The sequence below is a fragment of the Odocoileus virginianus genome, chromosome 26, assembly GCF_023699985.2.
Source record: "Odocoileus virginianus isolate 20LAN1187 ecotype Illinois chromosome 26, Ovbor_1.2, whole genome shotgun sequence".
NCBI lineage: Eukaryota > Metazoa > Chordata > Mammalia > Artiodactyla > Cervidae > Odocoileus > Odocoileus virginianus.
The window spans coordinates 42,518,875-42,539,331 of record NC_069699.1 but is presented as its reverse complement, the minus strand read 5'-3'; the positions used below and the strand labels follow the sequence as shown (position 1 = coordinate 42,539,331).

Here is a 20,457-nt window from a genome sequence, read left to right as displayed (position 1 = left end):
CAGGACCAGGGAGAGGATGCAGCCTTCTGGAGGGAGATCAGAGAGAAGCAGCACGCATGATTAATGGGATGGAGGGACTGACTCATGAGGCAAGATTAAAGCACTCTGAGGAGCTGGGGTACAGACCGAAAGGGGCAGATGATAGCAGGCTGCAAGTATGTGAGATGGATAAACACCCAGGAGGGAGCAGCTCGCTTCATTAGAGAGGTGAAAATGGGGCCTCCCTCAGAGAATGGGAAGGGTGCTCAGAAAGGGCACGGGTGACTGACAGGGGAGCTCAGTAGATGATGGGTGGGCCAGGGGCAGCTCTGAGTTGCTCAGACTAGAAACACCATGGAAAGGTCACCATGGGGTGACTCTTTCAGGGAAGCCTCTGCTTTTATCCTGTGGAGTCTCGAAGCCTGCTGTGACTGCTGACCTGGGCCTGCGAAAATATTAAGTACCAGTCATTAAATGTTTCAGCAGTCGTGAGGCCTTCTGCAAGGAAGTCAGCCTTCTGCCATCCCTCCCTATCTTTAGTAGAACCAGAGATACTTGGTCCAAGCCCCTTCTTAAATCCAGGGCACAATCTCACCCCTGCCTGCTGGTGGATCTGACCAGAAACCCAGCCAGCACCTTGATTTACAGCTTCCTCAGTTGGCTCGTCTCCAACAGGGATATGGCTTGTCAGGCATTTTGGAAGACAAGATTCATTTGAAACTGCATTGACTATCTTCAGGCTTCAACATCAGCTTCCTGCAGGTATTCTCTGAGATTTTCTCCAGAGCTCGGAAGAGCAGATTCTGCTGTAGTCTGACCAAATGGTCCATATTGTGGTAGTTCCTCCATGGACTACTTACTGTCTTTAGTAAGACCTGTAGAGTAGCCATGCTCAATTTGACTGCACTTTTGAATCACTTGGGGTGTTTTAAAAATAGCTGTGCCTAGACTCCACTTGCAGGAATTCTGATTTAAATGGTCTTACTGTGTGTGGGTGGTGCGGGGTGGGGGAGAGGGGGTGCTTCCCTGGTGACTCAGATGTTAGAGAATCCAGCTGCAATGCAAGAGAACTGAGTTTGATTCCTGGGTCGGGGCGATCTCCTGGAGAAGAGAATGGCAACCCACTCCTGCACTCTTGCCTGGAGAATTCCATGGACAGAGGCGCCTAGTGGGCTACAGTCCATAGGGTCGCAAAGGGTCAGACACAACTAAGTGACTAACACTTTCACTTTTTTTTTTTCCCCACTCTGGAGGGGAAGGTACCAGGCATCAGAACATTTTTTTTAAGTTCCCCATATGGTTCTAATGTGTTGAGAACTGCCACGGAAAAACCTTTACTTGGGTATGATTATAATTCACACTGATGTTACTCTTCTATCTATCTAGCTAGCTAGGTACTGACTATGCTATCACCTGAACAGTTTTTCTAAAAAAGCAAGCATTTACCAATGGGCCATCTATGTGCTTGGCCCCTTGCTGGAGGCAGGGATCCAACGGGGAGCAAGAACGTGTCCCTGTCCCTGGGGAGCTTATGGTCCAGAAGATGATGGTCACTTAAGGCAACCCAGAGTGCTGACATGGTACCTTTCAGAGAATTCCATTCTGTGTGTTGCAGCTATGCTTAACTTGAAATTCTAAGTGCAAAGATAGAGGATGAGTCTCTCTAAGTGTACATGTCCTACTTAACTATGACTCTCAGGTCTTGCTTCAGTGATTTGTTTAGGAAGTAGAAATGCACTTGGTAGTAACAAGGGTAATAGCCCAAGGTCTTCATGAATCTTCAAGTTCCTGAAGCCAGCATAGCAGTGTTTTCCCAAGGTGGGAGTGTTGCAGGGCATCTAACATGGTGGCAAGATAAAAGTATATGAGTGAACTTTGAGGGGGGTTTTGGTAATCATGTATTTCTTTTACTGCTGCTGCTGCTGCTAAGTCACTTCAGTTGTGTCCGACTCTGTGCGACCCCATAGACGGCAGCCCACCAGGCTCCTCCGTCCCTGGGACTCTCCAGGCAAGAACACTGGAGTGGGTTGCCATTTCCTTCTCCAATGCGTGAAAGTAAAAAGTGAAAGTGAAGTTGCTCAGTCGTGTCTGACTCTTCGAGACCCCATGGACTGCAGCCTACCAGGCTTCTCCATCCATGGGAGTTTCCAGGCAAGAGCACTGGAGTGGGGTGACATTGCCTTCTCCATTTCTTTTACTAGATATCATTATATGAATTGAAGTTACTGTAGGTATTCCAGCAAAAGAAAAAAGTGAGGAAAGATAAATAACAATACTGTAATGGTGATGGTTTAGTGGCTAAGTCATGTCTAACTCTTGAGACCCCATGGACTGTAACCCATCAGGCTCTTCTGTCCAGGGGATTTTTCAGGCAAGAGTACTGGAGTGGGTTGCCATTTCCTTCTCCAGGGGTTTTTCCTGACCCAGGAATCAAACCCAGGTGTCCTATGTTGCTAGCAGATTCTTTATTGATTGAACCACCAGGGAAGCCTTGACGGTATGCAGATATGGCAAAAATTGGGAAGATTTGATGCATGGATTGAAGTTTGCATAACTTCCCAGGGCTAAATGGTGCCCCTTGTGGGGAATATAGTGTTTCTAGCACAATCTCATTTTTTCTTTCCATCTCCTCTAAAGTTTTCTCGCCATCTGATGAGCTTTTTTCCCTGACTTGAGTACTTTCTCTAATGGTTTTAAGAGTTTCTAAAAGAGTTACTTTTAAGTCTTGACTTCATAGAAATATTGTGAGCTTGTTCATGGTATAGTTCTGAGGTTCCCTCGCATTCTTCCCAAAATTTCAAAGCACTTTCTTAACCTCTTCCATTTCTGTACCTTTCTCTCACTAGAAGTAGCTTTCACTCTTAGGGAACTTTTCACAGACAAGCAAAGAACTATGTAATTCCACAGAATTCCTGAGGAGAGAAGATCATTGAGATGTGGATACTGGGGGTCAGTTAAACTAAGTCACATCATGACCAAGTGACTCATTTCCAAACATCAACCCATGACAACTAACTTTTCAAATTTCATATCTGAAAACTCTTGCAAAATATACAAGGTACACAAGTTTACGTATTAATGACAGAAACAGAAACTCTGAAAAAACCATGATCTTCTGAATATCCTTTTTATTTCTATTTCTGTTTTCAGCTGTGCTGGGGAGAGTGTTGACCACAAGTGTATGAATTTTAGAAACACTCAAGTAACATCTCTGTGCTCAGTTTGTTCTGTCAAAAGTTATATGAGTGTAGGTAACCTTGAGAATTCCTTACCTGAACAATAAAATGTCTTAGTTGTATGCTTCACTGTAAATTTAGTTTTTAAGTGTTCTTATCTGATATGCTTACATCAGCATCTTGCCTTGACAGATAATTTTCTGTGATAATCTTAAATAATTGTGTAAAGAGATCTCTAATGCCTTGTTTTATTTATAATTTGTCCCAGCTGTAGGCATTCAGATGAAACTTGAATTTTTCCAAAGGAAGTTCTGGACTGCCAGCAGACAGGTAAGTTATAATCAGCATGTTGAAGCATTAGCAACACTGTTATTATACAGGTGTTCACATTTGAGTACCCAGAGCCTAAAAGTGCCAGATTTCCGATGAATGTTTGTAAAATGAACTGCTGGGCTGCTCAGGTTACCTTTCATTTCAGTGCAAAATAAAGGACTGACAGCATGTTAGACACCACACGCTGAGAAAGCAGAGAATTTGCTCCTGAAAACAGCTGTAACTGTGAGATCAAAATAGTAACCGCCTTGAAGAGAAGTTTTTCTTCTAAATATCAGGGACTTTTGTGAATTTACGTAGTGACTTTTTAAACATCTTATGATGCCCAATTATTTGTGAATCTCTTTCTTTCTATTTTTGAAGGATTCTACATAGCTAGGTTATACTAAGCATGCATCTGCTTTCTTTGGCCGAGGGCTTCTCTGCCTTGGATGATCTGGGAACATTCTTTACTTGCACTGTGTATTCTGTACTGAGTAATATCAGTGGTGTTTGTTCAGTAACTCAGCAGGAATGGCAACACATAAGATGTTTCCATCTGTCCAAGTCTATATGTTGAGATGGTATATAGTTTCTTAAATGAAAATACTTTAGGAATTTATGCCTCAAGAACACAGAGTTTTTAAAAAGTCACTGGGAAACAATATAAAATTAAATAAATACTTAATTATATCTATTGTTACTGAAAGACTTGAGGTCTTAAAAAGATATCACTATTGAATAAAGCATAAATTAACATGGACAACATAAATTAAAATGAAAAAGAGCCAGGTTACTCCTAAGTTGTCTTTTTCAAAAATTCTTTATGGAATTTGTTACGGTATTCCTCTGCTTTATGTTTTTGGTGTTCTGACTGCAAGGCATATGGGGTTTTAGCTCCCCACCGAGGGATCGAACTCGCACCCCCTGCATTGGAAGGCGAAGTCTTAACCACTAGACCGCCAAGGAAGTCCCCCAAAGTGTCTTTTATGTTACTGTCTGGGGCTGGTACTCATCCTAGAGAGGGTGGGCAGACTCATCCTGGAGCATTCCCTCTGGATGAAACAGGCTAGGGCTTTGACGGGCTGTCCTTCAGTGACCAGGGGGCAGCCTCAGCAGATGCTGGTGTGTCCAAATGACATGTTTCCTTTCGTTTCCCCCTCACCTCGCAGTGCGCCTCTCTGGATGGCAAATGCTCTATCAGCTGTGACGATGAGGTATGATGGTCTCCTGGGCCTGTGTCTGCGCTGACCAAGTTGGGGCGGGGGAAGCAGTGGCGGCGGCTGAATAACTGAGGGTGCTTTCTCACAGGGGGAATGTGTTGCAGAGCCAGATCTGAGAGAGTGCTGTGAACCAGTCTCCAAAAACCCAAGGACATTTGCTTTGTTTCTTTCTCTTTCTTCTCCCAATCAGATAGTTTTGGAGAGCTGGGGGAATATGATTTAAATGTCCCATGAACAGCACTGTTGGGATTTTGGCATTTTATAGAACACGATACAAATTACTGACATTTGAAACTCTCACTACAATTCTCAGAGTTTTCTACCAATGTGGTACCTCTTTTCATCTTCTTAACCACCTAGTGAAATGGATAGGAATATATGTCCCACTTTGCAAAGGGGAAAACTGAGCATAAGGGAAATTAAATGTCTTGCTTAATTCCATGTAATAAAGAAGCTTAAAAATCTAAGCGTTGAAAACTCAGAATGTTGTGTCCTAGTATACTGTTTCCCTTCTACAACTCCCTTTCCCTCCCTTCTTTCTTTCTTCTTATCTCACTCCCTAAGTCTTGGGAAGACAAATTTGAATTCCACACATGAGCAGTAGAATAAAAAAGATATACCACTGTCCCAAGTTTGACCATCAGATTTAAGTTTTTATAGCATCCAGTCCCATGTACCTTCTGCCCCACATCTTAGATCAACCACATGTGAAGTAGCATTTCACCTTGGCTCAGGCAGCCTTCCTCTCTCTGAGTCAGCCAAACCATTAGTCAATACATAAAGTGGAGCTTATAAATGATCACTCATTTATATTCCTCTGGTTACCACAGGAATTAAAGAAATCCTAACCAAACATCATTCCAACACAGAAAAACATGGATTAGAAGTATGTCCAAAAAGTAGGCAAACAAAAGAAAAGTAAGGAAATATAAAAGAGGGAATATAGGGTGAAGGTAAAGTACAAAGTGCTCAGTCCTTAAATATTTGCCAGTTTAAAGAGAAAAAAAATCATAAGAGCTGTATGAGTTATTATTATTCAAAGAGTAAAAGAAAAGTCCACGTTTCCTGACCATTAGATTAAAAATAATTTTCCCGAAGGAAAGAGTACCCTGTGATGTTTTATGACCTGTACCCTTTCAGTAAGTTTGGGAATGCCACTCATAGTCTAGTCAAGTGGCTTCAAACCTCTCCTCTGTCTTTAAGGCATTACTTGTCTTATTGTAATGCTCAGTTCACGACAAACACAGCTCAACAGTAGCATTGGTTAATCAGTGTCACGAGGCCCTGTGTTAAGCTACTAACTCCAGTTTGTGTTAAAAGAACAGAGGACGGTTGGTTGGTTAGTTGGGTGACCGAATGGATGTCTGGTTGACTAGTGGGATTGATGGTGTTCTGGATAGTTGGTTGGTTGACTGACTGGTTTCTGGTTGATTGATTGGATGGACAAATAGTTGGTTGAACAATTTGATGAATAAAGTCAGAGGCGGTAATCTTCCTACAGCCTAACACTGCCTCCGTGCATTCTCATACATAAAAATAAGTGGAAATGGATTCTCACTTAGAAAAGTGCAATCTATGTTACTTGTTCAGTGACTGATTTCAGAGGTGGTCTATCATAGTGGTTAAAGGTGCAGGCTGTGGAGGCAGAGTAGCTTCACACTGTGGCTCTGAAAGTAATAAGCCTTGCCTTAGTTTCCTCAGCTATACAATGGGGATAGAAACACCCCCAGAGACATGGTGAAGATGAATGAGATAATACATGGAAACTTTATAGCAGAGCTCCTGACCTGTGGTAAGCCCTCAATAAACATTAGCTATCAAATGAAAATGTCTGCAGACACATCTTTCCCTTAGAGTAGTGGTTCAGTTGAACCCAAAACCTGAGGTGGCAGCCACACACACATTTTAGTCCTTGGGCGTAGTAAGCGCAAGGTAGGATGCCTTCCTCACTACTAATGTCTGCTTTAACAGCCTTGGGGATGGAGCCTCATTAAGATATCATTTTGAATGTTCACACTTTGAAAATTAGTGTGGCATAGGCAGGATTGTTGAACTTGATCTGATGCTCGAATGTCCCCATTTTGCACTTTAAAGCTATCATCCATTTCCCATTTTGACTCTAAAGTTTTGGCTTCAGGCACATAGTTGACATAGTTTTAAAAGGAAAAGCCAGGCCCCTTTCCGTCCTCTCAGCAGACTCTTTCCATGTGTCATTCCCTTTCGTAGATTTTAACTAAGTCTTTGAGACCATGTCCCTCCACTCCTCCAGCTGCCCTCAAGTGATCAGGTCCCCATTAAAAACGGCTGTGGAGGCTCATTAAGTTCACGTGCTTCTGGCTTCTCCTCTCTACTGAAGACCTGGCGCAGCTCCCACACATTTATCAGACACACTTTGCCTCGGATCCGATCCAGTCCCTCTGTACCCCCCTGCAGTGGCCGCCCTGGGCCCTTGACTTGAGCGTCCTGGGCTGCTGGGTGGAGTCGGTCTGGCCAGATGTCTTCCAGGCTTATAGATACATCTTCGTGGAGGGCCTGGCCGTGGGCCTCACTGAGGACTTTAAGGAGCTCCATTCCCCCCAAGGGGACTGTTAGCTTCAGAACCTGAGAGGCAGTGTCTCTCACACTCACTCATTCCTTCAGGACCTATTTGCTGAGCCCTCCTGACATCCCTCCAGCCCCTGAGGAGTCAGTGGGATGCAGAGTCAGAGATGGACCCTGTCCTCCAGGAGCTAACTGGTTAGAAGGGGAGATGAGCACATGTGCTTATCAGCGGACTTCTCTCCACAACCTCTTGCTACAAACTGTGTGATAATTTCTGTCTCCAAAAAAGTCAATGTGCAGCATTAAGATACTTATACAGAGGGCACAGAGTAGGTGCTGAGTAGACACAAACACGGTTCTTTGGGGACTCATAATGCACCTTGCACTATGCTCAACAATTTGCACTCACTGGCCTACTTAATCTTTTCTCTGAAATAGTTGTTGCTATCTCCATCATTCGGCTAAGGACAGTGAGCCTGGGAGTGTTAAAAGGCTTTGCCCAAAGTCATACTGGTTGCGAGTGTCCAAGTCTCTGACTCTCAAGCTAGCATCTTAGCCTCAGAGCTAATACCACCTTCCGGGTAACTCAAGCTTGGTGCTGTGTTTCTCACTTCCAAGTACTCTCCCTCCCCAGTTTTCCTTACTATCTGTGATGGCCCAATTACCATGGCCGAGTTTGGGGCTCTAACCTCAGGTATCTCACCTAACCTGCCTTTGTGACCTGAAATCAGACTTCTCTGAGCAATATTAAGGCAACAAGCAGATGAAGAAAGTTGCCTTTTTTTAAAAAAAGGCAACTGTCACCAGCTCTTAATTTCTGCATTTTTCAAACAACTTCATCTTTAGATGTTTTGTCATAGGGGGCTGTGGAGTGGATGCTTGCCATGTCTGTCAAAACTTATAGTTCCTGGTTTGCCCAAGCCCTTCAGCCTGTCATTCTGCCCTTGTGACAAAGGGATGGGGAGACTCCTGAGAAGTTTGGCTTAATTTGGGGCAGAAGTAGCATAGTGAGGGAAAGCCGACAAAATCTCTCTTCTATTTCCTTTTACTAGAGGAGGGAGAATGGAGAAGACAATTAACTACTGTAAAGAGACATAGAGAAAACAATTTATCCAGACTTGAATCTGGCTAGTTCTACTCTGATTGTTTCATAATGCAGCACTCTGCTCACTTAACTTCAGGGGCCTTACTCCATTCCACTGTACTTCCCAATAATTTAATCCAAGTGGTTGTTGGCAGGGAGATGTTTATGAAGTTGTTACAGTGACTGAATATCCCTAATGAAACAATATTGCCTATAATGAAAATTAAATGACACCTTTCAGATTAAGGGACCCAGTTCTACATCAGTGACACAACATCCTTGCTTCTGACCTGTGATTTTCTCAGTGATTTGTCAATCGCAAGGTTGACAATATCTGTTGCATACTGTCACTCCTGTTCCTTCCACATCGGATGAGAGTAGAAACGGAGGTTGATACCTGAGAAGTGAGTCTCCTAATGCCCACTCCAACGTTGATTCCATGCAGTGCTGTCCATTATAAGGGGCACGAGGTCATCATTTCCAAGAAATGAGGGTGGGGAAAGAACCAAATATTGTCAAATTATGAAACATTTTATTGAAGCTTCATCTCTAAATAGAGTGGAAATGGTGAAATATATTTATTTTACTTAACAAATTTAAACTTAATACATTTATAACTGCAGTCATATCCTAATTCTGTTAACAAAAAATACGTTTGGTTTGGGAGTAGGGAGTATAATATTTTAGATAAAATTATAAAAATCAAAATAGTTAATCCTTCACTTTATATTTGATTTTCTCAAAGTGATCACAAGGGAGGTCAAATATAGTGAAGTCTAATCAGTTTCCCCAGGAGCTTCTCTGAGTCTCTTCCTTTTGAAATCATTCTCTCTGGGAGCGTCTTTCATGTTATTGGTGGTGATGTTGTTTTTCCTGCATGTTTTATCTCTTATGGGTACTAATGTGGTTTCATGTGTGATTGGAGCTGATCTCCAGTATCACCCTCATAGACTTCAGGAAATATTGCTTCTTTCCCAAGGTTTTTAGTTGCCTTGTGTTTGTCCTGTATTGTCTAATATTTGCAGAGAAAGACTGACCACAAAGTTATAGGTCTAATAACAGTAATACCAGTTGACTAGGGATGTTTGAGTAGGAATTTATTTTATAGTTAGGGATGGAGGGTGAGTTATGGTGACTTTGGAGAGTCAGTATATGGAGGCCACTCCTAGGCTCAACAGGTAGTTTTATTGGTTGAATGAAGGTTAACCTCCCTTTGCATCAAGGTCTATGTCTCCAATTTGTCTCATATGATCCAATTAACTTAAAATTAAACATAAATCTGCACATACTTCATGGCTGCCATATGGGACAGCCGGGCTCGGCAAGTGCTTTCATAGTGCTGTGTCCTAGAAAAGGGGAATATTTGTCAGGACTCTCAGCTGGGCCAATGTAATGTCCAGCCAGCCAAGGGCTTCTGTGAAGAACCAGAGTGTGACCTTCATCTGGCCCCTTGGAATAACCGAGAGGAACTTGCTCACCAAAGCAGCCAGCTCTTTTCTGAAAGGTGCTAGCAAGGCTTTTAATTTCCTGCTGAATCTCCACCATTACCTACTAATAAAGGATGCATCTTTCTGACTAGCTTACTGCTGTACTTTTGTGTCTCGCTAGAATCAACTCCATGGATAAGTAAATGTCCCAGAAAAATACAACCCTGCAGTGGCCTGGAGTTAGGGGACTTTAGCTCAGGGTAAAGATATGTTACAAATTAAATGTTGCAGTCGGTATGTAAAGCTGCAATAAATAGAAACTGAGTTACATCAAGGATGGAATTAAACCTTAAATTTAAACTCCACAGCACTGTAATTAAAACTTAGCCTGTAGCAAATCATTCACTTGAGATTAAAGTAGTGTGGGGGAAGCAGAGGTTTGGGCTTACCTTGCTACAATTTATAAGTCTGAGCTACCAAAAGCTAACAGCCCTGCCCCCAAATCCAGCTCCCAATTAAAAACACAGTTTGAAAACCTTTAGGAGGCCTGAGGGGCCCCTTTAACAGAAGTCTGCCCCTTCCCCCCTGCCTAAGTCTATGAACAAATTAAAAAATATTACCTGGTCCCCTGATGGTCTTCTGAGCTGACACGGTGTTTTCATTAATACATCATTAGAGTAATGGCATTGTGCTGTCGTTTTGCTTTCAAAACAGCCTGCACTTCAACCACTGTTAATACAGGTTCAGAGGCCTCTGGACACTTTGTTCCTGGGAAATATTATTCAGGTCATATAAATTTTTAAAAAGGAAGAAACTGTAATGAATAATTTTAAAATGTATTTTCTTTTTATCCCAATCTGGGATGTTCAAGGCTTGCTTAGTGTTTTAGGTTTATTTGTTAGTTTTGCAAAACAAGTGCTGGGGTCAGCTTAACTTCGGCCTTAACTCCAAGAGCCAGCTGGCATTTCCAGTTCCCCCAAAACAGCCTAAAATACGTGTCTCTCAAGTTGGAAGTACATCATTGCATGTAAAAGCAGTCTGAGGACCCAAAATTGAAACTGTGGTGTTTTTATTTTCTAGACTGTGAATTGTTACCTCATAGACAATAATGGATTTATTCTGGTATCTGAAGACTACACTCAGGTGAGTGAGGAATTTCTACCTACTCACAGTAAGGATCCCAGACTGTGCTTGGGTCAGGGGAAGTGAAATATGGTGTTGAAACTTTGAGACAATGATCTGTATTTAAGAGGTAATAGCAGGAGATTATAAAACATTATTTCCACCCCTTTAAGAATGTCACAGCCTACTTCTCAGCAGGCCCCAAAGAGATTTTACCTCCAGGGAGGAGAGGAGGGGTGCAGAGCCCAGGGTCTGCTCTCTTACACATAAAATGTTCAATTTATAGAACTCTTTACTTCAAGTGTGGAGGTGCCTGAAAGAGTTTGGGTAATTTTAAGGAGGTTTCCTCCTTTTAATATTTTGATGTTTTATCTTTATATATAATTTATACATCCACACAAATATATGTATGTATGTATGTCAACATAATTATTCTTTATGGCTTTCTTTCTGGTTTTTCCTTTTTAAAAGTCAGTTATCTGGGTCCAAGGATTAACTTGGGTTCTCAACACTGAGGGCCAAGAATCCACATGTAGATGAAGAATGTTTTTCATTTGATCCAGCCGTGTGCAGTGTGGGGGCAGGAGGGAGAGATGGAAAGAAACCACACTAGGGTGCTCAGCAAAGAAAGCTCCACTTTTGTTTGGAAATCAAAGTAAGAGTTAAAATCAATAGCATTGTAACAGAGAAACGTGAGTTTCTCCTTTAAAACTTGGTGCCTGAAAGCTTTCTCTGCAGTTAGAAATGAAATTAGCATGTTAAACTCAAATCCAAATCAGTGTAGCCGTATGGTGTAGGAAAGTAACAACAGGTGGAGGCAGATGGTTTCTGATGTGAGCTTTCTTCCTTAACTCGATTAGGGATATTGGGTACATCCCTTAACTTGCCGGGACTCCTGGTGGGTTCTATGAACAGAGGGTGGTTGACTGCAGAAGTTGCCTTCTAACTCTAATACTTGATGATGCTAGCATTTTATAATGAGGTTTCATTTACATCATTTAAAGTGTTTCAATAGTCAACAGTGTGATAGACCCATTAATCCCTAATAAATTAGTTAATTGTCCTTAAGTGTGGCTCCTTAGGGTCTGAGCTCCGTGGCTTGTTAATTTGTGAACTCTGGCTCCAGGTAATATGTGGGACTGTGCTTCGGTTTTCCCTCTTATCTGTGAGAATGTTGTGGGATTTTAAATGTACCTTTGGTCGATGATAATTACATAGTTGAGGCTCAAACTGCCCACACATGGTCTCCTCGGATGCTGGACGTCACTGGATGTTGGACAGTTGATGGACATTAGATAGGAAGGATAAGCACGTGAAACGCGGTCGGTTTCTTGGGAGCAGGAATGGCCATAGAGAGGCCTATAACATACCCCTGTGTCTGGGAGGGGTGAGAACCCAAATTAATCCCCTGTGAGGAGGAGCTCTGTTGTCCTGCCATAATCATGGAGGGCTGGGATGAGAACCTGACCCTGTGGGAGGGGCGGGGTGGGGGGCGGGGGACGACATGGCAGATGTCTTTAAGTGCTGAGTCTTGGACCAGCCAACAAAATGAACCACTGAAATAGTGACCTCTCCTAAGCCATAGCCGCTACATGTGGTCTTTGTTCCCTCCTTTACTTCTGGGTAGAATAGCCCATGGAGCCTGCCCTGCCTCGGCTTGTTTGATGTCTGGTTTCCTGTACCCCAATTAGGTTAATTCTTCTTCATCTAACAACCAGTTCCATTGACACTGGCATATTTACACACAGGAAATGTGCATGTCCTTCTTGCTCCCAACAGCAGCACATACCCACAGAGTTTGCCAAAAGTTCAAGTTTCCCTGGAGTGAAAAAGGCAATGCTCAGTCTTCAGTCAGTGAAATGTCATTTCCTTCTTTCCTCCTCTTTTCTGACTGTTTGGCAAAGCCTGTATGTGCCCTTCTGCCTGAAGACTCCTAAGAGCCTACTTGAGGTCACGCCATTAGAAGGAAATCAGGATTTAGTTAATACAAAGTCTATGGACTTTAGGTAGGAGCTTCCCCAGTGCGACAGCTGTGAAGAATCTGCCTGCCAGTGCAGGAGACACAAGTTCAGTCTCTGGGTCGGGAAGATCCCCTGGAGAAGGAGATGGCAACCCACTCCAGTATTCTTGCTGGAAAAATTCCATGGACAGAGAGCCTGGAAGGTGATAGTCTGTGGGGTTTCAAAGAGTTGGACATGAATGAGCACATAGCACATGTGGAATTTATGTGATTTGGGCTCTGAGTGTAATGCCCTCTACTCTCCGCCACATAAGATACACATTCTCAGAGCACCCACAGTAGAGATGGGGATTCTCTGCACTGGCCCCTTCCAGTCTGTTGGCAGAGGAAGGCTGTTGGTCTAAGCTCTGTTCTGCCATATTGAATACATCATCCCCCTTGGCTCCAGGAGTCTGGAGGAATGCCCGAGGATGTTAATCCTTCATCCACCATTCAGAGTTTGCAAATCTCGACCAACACCAAGAACTAGACTTGCGGAAGCATAAGCTTAGCACTGGGGGAGTGCCCTGAAGACAGTCCCAGAGCCAGAGTCAGCCACTGGAAGTCTGACTGGCCGAGCCTTCTCGTCTCAGATCTGGACAGCTTTATTCTTGGTCAACATATTAGCTGCCTACAGACAAAATGAAGGTGTTCCTCAGAAAGTGACTTAGAGAAAGCAAGGGTTTTCCACTGTAGGAAATTTATAGAGCCGATGAAGAAGACTGCTGTATATCCCTAAACAGGTCATTTAGGAATTATAAACAGTTCTTTTTATTACTGCTTAGGAAGCGCTTTCACAGTCTGTTTCTGTCTGTCTGAAGTAGTGTTTTACTCACAAGGAATTGAGAGCAGGTTAATGCCCAGTGCCTCCTGTCAAGAGTGTATGTGCTCCTACATGTGTGTGTTTCTGCACATATGTGCACACGTGTGCATGTTTTGTTTCCAGCACTTAGCACATGTTATGCAATGCCACTCTTACCCCACCCCCATCCCTGCCATGCATTTGAAACATCCACATCTGCTTATTTGTTTGCTCTGTAATCCCATAACTTCTCATGACTATTAAGACCTTTTCCATGTTTATGTAACAGTAGTCCTGAAAACCTCCTCTTGCCACTGTCAGCTCCAGGACACAAACTGTGTCCATTTTTATTTCTTCTCTGGTGTTTGGGCACATTATTTATCTACACTTCCTCTTGGGTCGTCTTTTCTTCCCCACAGACTGGAGACTTTTTTGGTGAGGTGGAGGGAGCTGTGATGAACAAGTTGTTAACAATGGGCTCCTTCAAAAGGTAAGGATTTTACGGTTCCTTGCGCCGTCCCCCCACCCCCGCCCCCAGAAAGGTTGCCTAAATAAAATAAAACAAACCAAGGTCAAATAAAGCAAGCCCAGACTTGACCCCATGGCTGTGTTCATGCTCCAGAAGATCTCCTGAAATTTGATGCCTTTTGCACGAGTGTTAAGAGTCTCAGAAACTCAGCTCACAATGCGTTCCCTGTTCCCTTAGCATAGTATTTACTAGAGGCTGGTCCTGAAGTCAGAGCCTGCACTGGAAGGAGATTATATTGGTCTGAAGCGAGTGATTGCAGAGAAGTAGGAACCATTTTCATTTGGTCAAAAAAGGAAGAGAGTGTCTTGTCCCACACTGACGAACTGTGAAACTTGCTGGAAATCTGGAACTCAGGGATGGAAAGTGATGGTTAGAGACTCCATATAATTTTAGAAAATCAAGTAAAAATTCACAAAACACGCTCCCAGATGGAGATAAGTTGAAAGCTGCTGCTAGAACACAACCAAGAGGTTTCAGAATTCGTGGTAGGGACCACTCAGTTGAGTTGCAAGGGCTCTTGCTGACTCTGAGTGATGCTCACAGCCCCGTGTCCCCCATGGGCAGCCCAGCCATACTTATGGGAATACCAGAGCTGATGGGAAAGGACATCACCCTGCGAGATCAGGACGCCGGTGATGTGCCCCCAGGAGTCAATTCTTCCTCACCTCAGCCTCCCAGGGAGAATGGTGGCCTCTGAATGGTACTTTGCTGGACATATTTGATGCTGTTAAATATATAATATCAGGAAATACAAGGATAGAACCCAGCTCTCCTGTGAGAACTATTGCACATTGGGTGCCAGTGGGAAAGACAGTCCCCGAGTTTATTACTCCCCTGCAGCTGAATGGACAGGAAGTGTTAGCTCAGGAAATCAGACTTTTAAGCTAGTCAACAAGACCAACTGAGCGCTGTGCTGAAAGCAGGGAATTCAAAAATGATGACCCAATTTTTGAGATTCTGTAGCTTGTTTGTGCCAGAAAGAGGGAAACAAGAAATGATATGTTAAAATGGCATAACTCCAGCACTTCTGAAACCTCTGACACACTTGCTTTCCAGCCCGCCTGAGCGTTCACCCCTGCTAGATTCCCTCTTTAAAATTCAAGCACATTTTTTGCCAGGAATCATTGTACATAAGCTTGAAAACTGGGCATGGAGCTGGCCTGGGGTTGCTGTGCTGGATTGTCTGCCGTCCGAGGCACCCCTGGCTTCTCGTGTCTTTACATGGTATACGTTTGTATTGTTTTAGCTTGTTTTCAACTTGGTGGGGGTAGGGAGAGACAAAAGAGGGAGAATAATCACACACGTGTTTCTCATTTGAAAGCATATTTTTCAACTTTTTTTTTTTCTTTAACAAAATTACTTTCTTCCCCCCTCTTCCCTCTTGGATTTTCCCTTCAAACAGTTTGGTGGGAGAGAGGAAAGGTTAAAGCAGTATTTTAAGTTCCTAGATTTCTCGTTACTGTGGGTGAAGTATGAATGACTTGAATTTAGAACTTTCTTCTACAAAAGTGGCTAACATCTGAGAAAGGGGGAAGGCTGGGCCTCTCTCCTCGATTTTAACAGCAAGTGCTGTCATCCGGGAATTACCTGACAAACCTCCTAGGCCTCTTTGAAAGGCCCCCTCATGAGGCCAGGACAGAAATTACAGTTTGAGATTTGAAGTCAGATGGATTGGGTTCAAATCCAGGCTCTTGACATTTTCTAGCTGCATGGCTCAGAGTTAGTCATGTTACCACCCCAAGCTTTTGTTTCCTTATGTGAAAAATGAAGATGCTAATAATAATTATTTGCAAAGGTTCCTGTCAGAGTTAAGGAGATAATAATAAGCATAAAGTTCTGACACAATGCCTGGCATATATTAAAGGCTCCATAATTGCTAGTTGCTGCTATGATTTTTGTTGCTGTGGATCTTTGATTTTCCTTTTTACCTTGCACCAGATGACTTTTTAATTCATATATTTTACAACAGGCTTCCCATGACACCTGGCGATGGGGTCTCCATCCAGTGTTGGGGTACTGCCGTCCTTTTGGAACTCAGACATTCATGCCCTTGCCTTTTCCAGCATGCTTACTCAAAGAATAAGGTTGACAGTCCTTTTTATCAGAAAAAGTCTGTATTTCAGAAGCCCTGAAAGGATGTAGCCAAAAGTACTGGTGTGATGTCAGGCACCATATTTAACCGTACCCCACTCCCAAACACAGGGTGCATGGAGGCTGAGTTGCTTTGGTGACGTGGCTGAGCCCTGGTAAAGGTCAAGGTCCATTCACCTAGTTGATCTGCCATCTCAGCGTATGTCCTGGCACAAAGTTTCTTCGTTTGGTCTGCTCATACCCAGTCCTAAAGAAACTCCTTTCATACCCAAGAGCCCCGCAAACCATCTTCAGAACAGCAGAGCTCAAAGTGAAGAATGAATGCCATCTCCCTTCATTAACCTCCTTTTATCTCTCTCCACTGGTCCATAGTCACTGCCTCTCTCTCTGAAGCAAGGCGATGCTTGCCTACTTGGCATGGACTCTTTCTTTGGTTGCTTGGCCACTTACCAGGTGTCTTGATGGCTAGTCCACTTAGCAGTGCCATCAAAGGGAAAGAGCATTTGCTTGTGGTCTGCAGTGCCGTGTGGGAGGAAGAGAAGTCACTGATTTGTGCAAACAAATTACCAGCTTGAGGGAGCTTTGAGAAGGTTCTTCAGCTTCACATGCAAGCAATCTAAGAGGTATAGTGGTCTCTCTTGGTTGCTTAGGCTGAGTCTTTGATTCAACTCTATCCACCCTGCTTATAGAAAACATAATGCTCAGGGCCAGATAACACACGTGGCCTCAGCAATATAAGAATAATGCAGGTGGCAGTAGCTGTCTTCCAGGAGCACCTCCTACATACCAGGCCTAGGTTGCAGACCGATCTTAACTCTTGCAGTCCTTTCCAACAACTCGAGAGACAGGTATAAGCAGGACCAGTGCCTAATCTGCAGTGTCCAGTGCAAAACGAAAATGGGGGACTTGGCTCAAAAATTACTGAGAATTTCATGACAGCAAGAGCAGAGCAGTAAACACAGCATGCAGCCCTTCTAAGTGGTAGGGTTGTGTGCAGTTACACAGGCCACATGCCCGTGAAGCTGGATCTATGTGTGTACACGTGTGTGGGTGTGTTAGTTGCTCAGTCATGTCCGACTTTTTGCGACACCATGGACTGTGGTCTACCAGACTTCTCTCTCCATAGAATTCTCCAGACAAGAATACTGGAGTGGGTTGCCATTCCCTTCATATATATATATATATGAAGTGGAGCTTGGAAAGGTTAAGAAATTGTCTCCATATAACAGAGTGGTAACAGAACTGGATTCAAACACCCTGCAGTCTAAGCAAGCATCGGGAGAATTTTCTAGCCTCTGCTTTTTACCTGGTTCTATATACAGTAGCATTGTGTAGCGCATGGCACTTCCTTCAGTTTTGTCTGAGACAAAGTGAAGCATAGCCAAGGAGGATGTTGGCTCAGCAGTAACTTATCTGGGTGGGCAGAACTTTCAGGAAGGGAGGCTAGCCGAATGATAAGATCACCCAGATTTCTTTTAACTGAAGTTGATAAATCATTAAACCAAGTCATGTTCCCAGGGTTCACATATTTTCTCATAAGATACCATATTCCTGGTCAGCTTTTTGTGTTTCAAACAGAGAACTTGAAACATTTCTTTATTCTTATCATGGAAAGTAAATGAACTCCCTAAGTAGCCCTGACTCATTTAGGGCTTTTCATTTTAGCTGCTTTCTTTTAACTCAAGCTCATGTCCAGTGAGAGCTTGTATTCATATTTCTCAGAAGCCGCATTCTATGGCAGTGACATTGCCCTTTTCAAAACTACTAAAAGAATATCTGCTTTCAAAATATTTTCATTAGAATTCATTTATTTCCCCACCCCTTCTTGCCCCCAGTGATGCTAACTCAATGTCAAATATCTAGGGGAAAGTGAGAAAAATATATATATAGCTGATCATAGGAGAGTCCAGGTTTCTGATAGGGTTTCTTTGATACATGGGACTTGAACCATGAAGACTTCAGTTTGAGCCTCAGAATGGCCACTGTGTGGACTTGGACAGATTCCTCAGACTTTCTGAGCCTCAGTTTATTCGTCAGCAAAATAGGAATTTCAGTGAGATGGGACTTTTGTGAAACTCAATTAAAATAAGAGAAGTAAAAATGCTTTGCAAATTGCAAAGCTCCTACACCTAGGAGGTAAAAGATTAGCTGTTGGATAAGATCTCCAGATATCTGAAATTTTTTTTCTTCTAATTTTCTCCTCTCATTTTAAAATCACTAATATATGACCCCCAAAGTAGTTACTGCACATCAGTGGCCTCCACAGTACAGCACTGGGGGTGGGTCTGTGGGCCTGAACTCCACTACTATCCCTGAAGAGCTTTGAGAACACACCTCTGCTCCAGCTGTGCCCCCACGAGATTCATATTAAACTAGTCTGGGGATGGAGCATCCATGCAATTTGCAGGTACTGACAGGATCAAGAAATACGAAGTTCAGTGCACCAGGGTTCGAGTCTAGGTGCTACCTACTTTGAAGCTGTCTGACTCTTGGCAACTTTAGCTCCATAATTTTGGCTTTTTTTTTTAATAGCAAAATGAAATCAAAAGAGTGATTTTTATACCTGCAGTGAGAGTTAAATGGAATAATGCATGCTCGTACCAAAGATCCTTGTGGTCTCTGCCAAAGGGTCTTCCGGTGTTCCTTTGTTCTCTGTGTATTAGAGGAAGCTTGAGAAAGGGAAGACCAGTGGGTATACCTGGCCCTTGACTTGCAGAGAAATGAAGGTAGCTCTAGTGGTAGAGAACCTGCCTACCAACGCAGGAGACAGAAGAGACACAGGTTCCCTGGGTTGGGAAGATCCCCTGCAGGAGGGCATTCTTGCCTGGAGAATCCCATGGACGAGAAGCCTGGTGGGCTACAGTCCATACGGTTGCAAAGAGTTGGAATGACTGAAATGACTTAGCGCACAGCACTAATAGTTTGTTTTTGCCTTGGGAGCTACTGAGTCTCCTGAGAGTCTCTTGGTTATGTCTTTCCTGTTTTGTTCTGTTTTTTGTTTGTTTGTTTTATGTGAGTGGTGCAGCACACCTGAGATTTCACCCCTCCAAGACCATGTTTAACTTTTCCCCGAGGAGCCCAGTGAATGTCCTCCTCACCTCGCCCCGGCCCCTGCCACCACACACACATTCATTAACACAGTTGCCTTGTAAGAATTCAGTCTGGTAGCTTTTTCTAAATTGCCTTTCTAAAAAGATGATTCACCAGGTAGGTTGAAGACTTGTACTGTTTCTACCCCTGTCTCCATATGATGAAACCGCGCTGGGCTCCATGGTGGATGACTGGCACTTTCGCTGTCTTTGGTGACTGCATTACATTTCAGCAAATGCCCTGGCCCCAGAATCCAGAGAGTGTTAGAGGAGAAGTCTGTTATGTCTGGATGCCTGCTCCCTGGTGCCGACTGCCCCACTGATGTCTTAATACTCAACAGCTCATGTAAGGAATGTAATGGCTTCTTCGCTTCCTGTTGACCTGACCATGTCCACAGAAGTGGTTTGTCAGAGGTGGCGTTGAAGGGAATAAGAAGTCACATTGGCTTGGACAAGTGTGTTTCTGGGCCAAATTTTATGGAATGCAGAGACATGGAGATTCCAATGAACTGCTCTTGAAAATCCTAAAGCTGCTGCTTGAGGATCCCCAATTACAACAATTACAGTAGCCCCTCATCTTCATCCTAACAGCAGCATGTCTCGTTTATTGAGTACTAACTGCGTTTGGTCCTTGAACAACACGGGTCTGAACTGTGCAGGTCTGCTTATACATGGGTTTTTTTTTAATAGTCAATATTAAGTACTACACAGTCTGTGGTTGGTTCAATCCATGGATATGGAACTGTGGTTATAGAGAAACTGTGTATATACAGGGCAAGCTGTACTCAGATTTTCAACTGCAGAGAGGATCAGCTTCCCAGCCCTTATATGGTTCAAGGGTCAACTATACAGGCAAGGCATTCCAAACAGTTTTCATGCATTACCTTAATTAAGCCTCGTGACAGATTCATGCAATAGGTATTGTCATTGTTGCCATTTGACAAAAGAGGAACTGGATATGGAGGCTTTAAGTGTTTTAGTAATTTTTTCAAGTTCACCCACAGTAGTGAGCAGTTGTCATTGTTTAGTCACTCAGTCATGTCCCACTCTTGGAGATCCCATGGACTGTAACATGCCAGGCTT

At 43.3% G+C, this 20,457-nt stretch overlaps 1 protein-coding gene across 3 annotated transcripts in view; it reads left to right on the top strand.

The window, feature by feature from the left end:
• The window catches only part of CACNA2D3 (calcium voltage-gated channel auxiliary subunit alpha2delta 3), an 848,944-nt gene that overhangs the window by 761,993 nt on the left and 66,494 nt on the right, over positions 1-20,457 (top strand). For all 3 annotated transcript variants that reach the window (XM_070455902.1, XM_070455901.1, XM_070455900.1), the window contains 4 exons: positions 3,424-3,485; positions 4,640-4,684; positions 10,823-10,885; positions 14,085-14,155. In XM_070455902.1, coding sequence (XP_070312003.1) covers positions 3,424-3,485; positions 4,640-4,684; positions 10,823-10,885; positions 14,085-14,155 — 241 coding nt within the window. The remainder of the gene's footprint in view (positions 1-3,423; positions 3,486-4,639; positions 4,685-10,822; positions 10,886-14,084; positions 14,156-20,457) is intronic.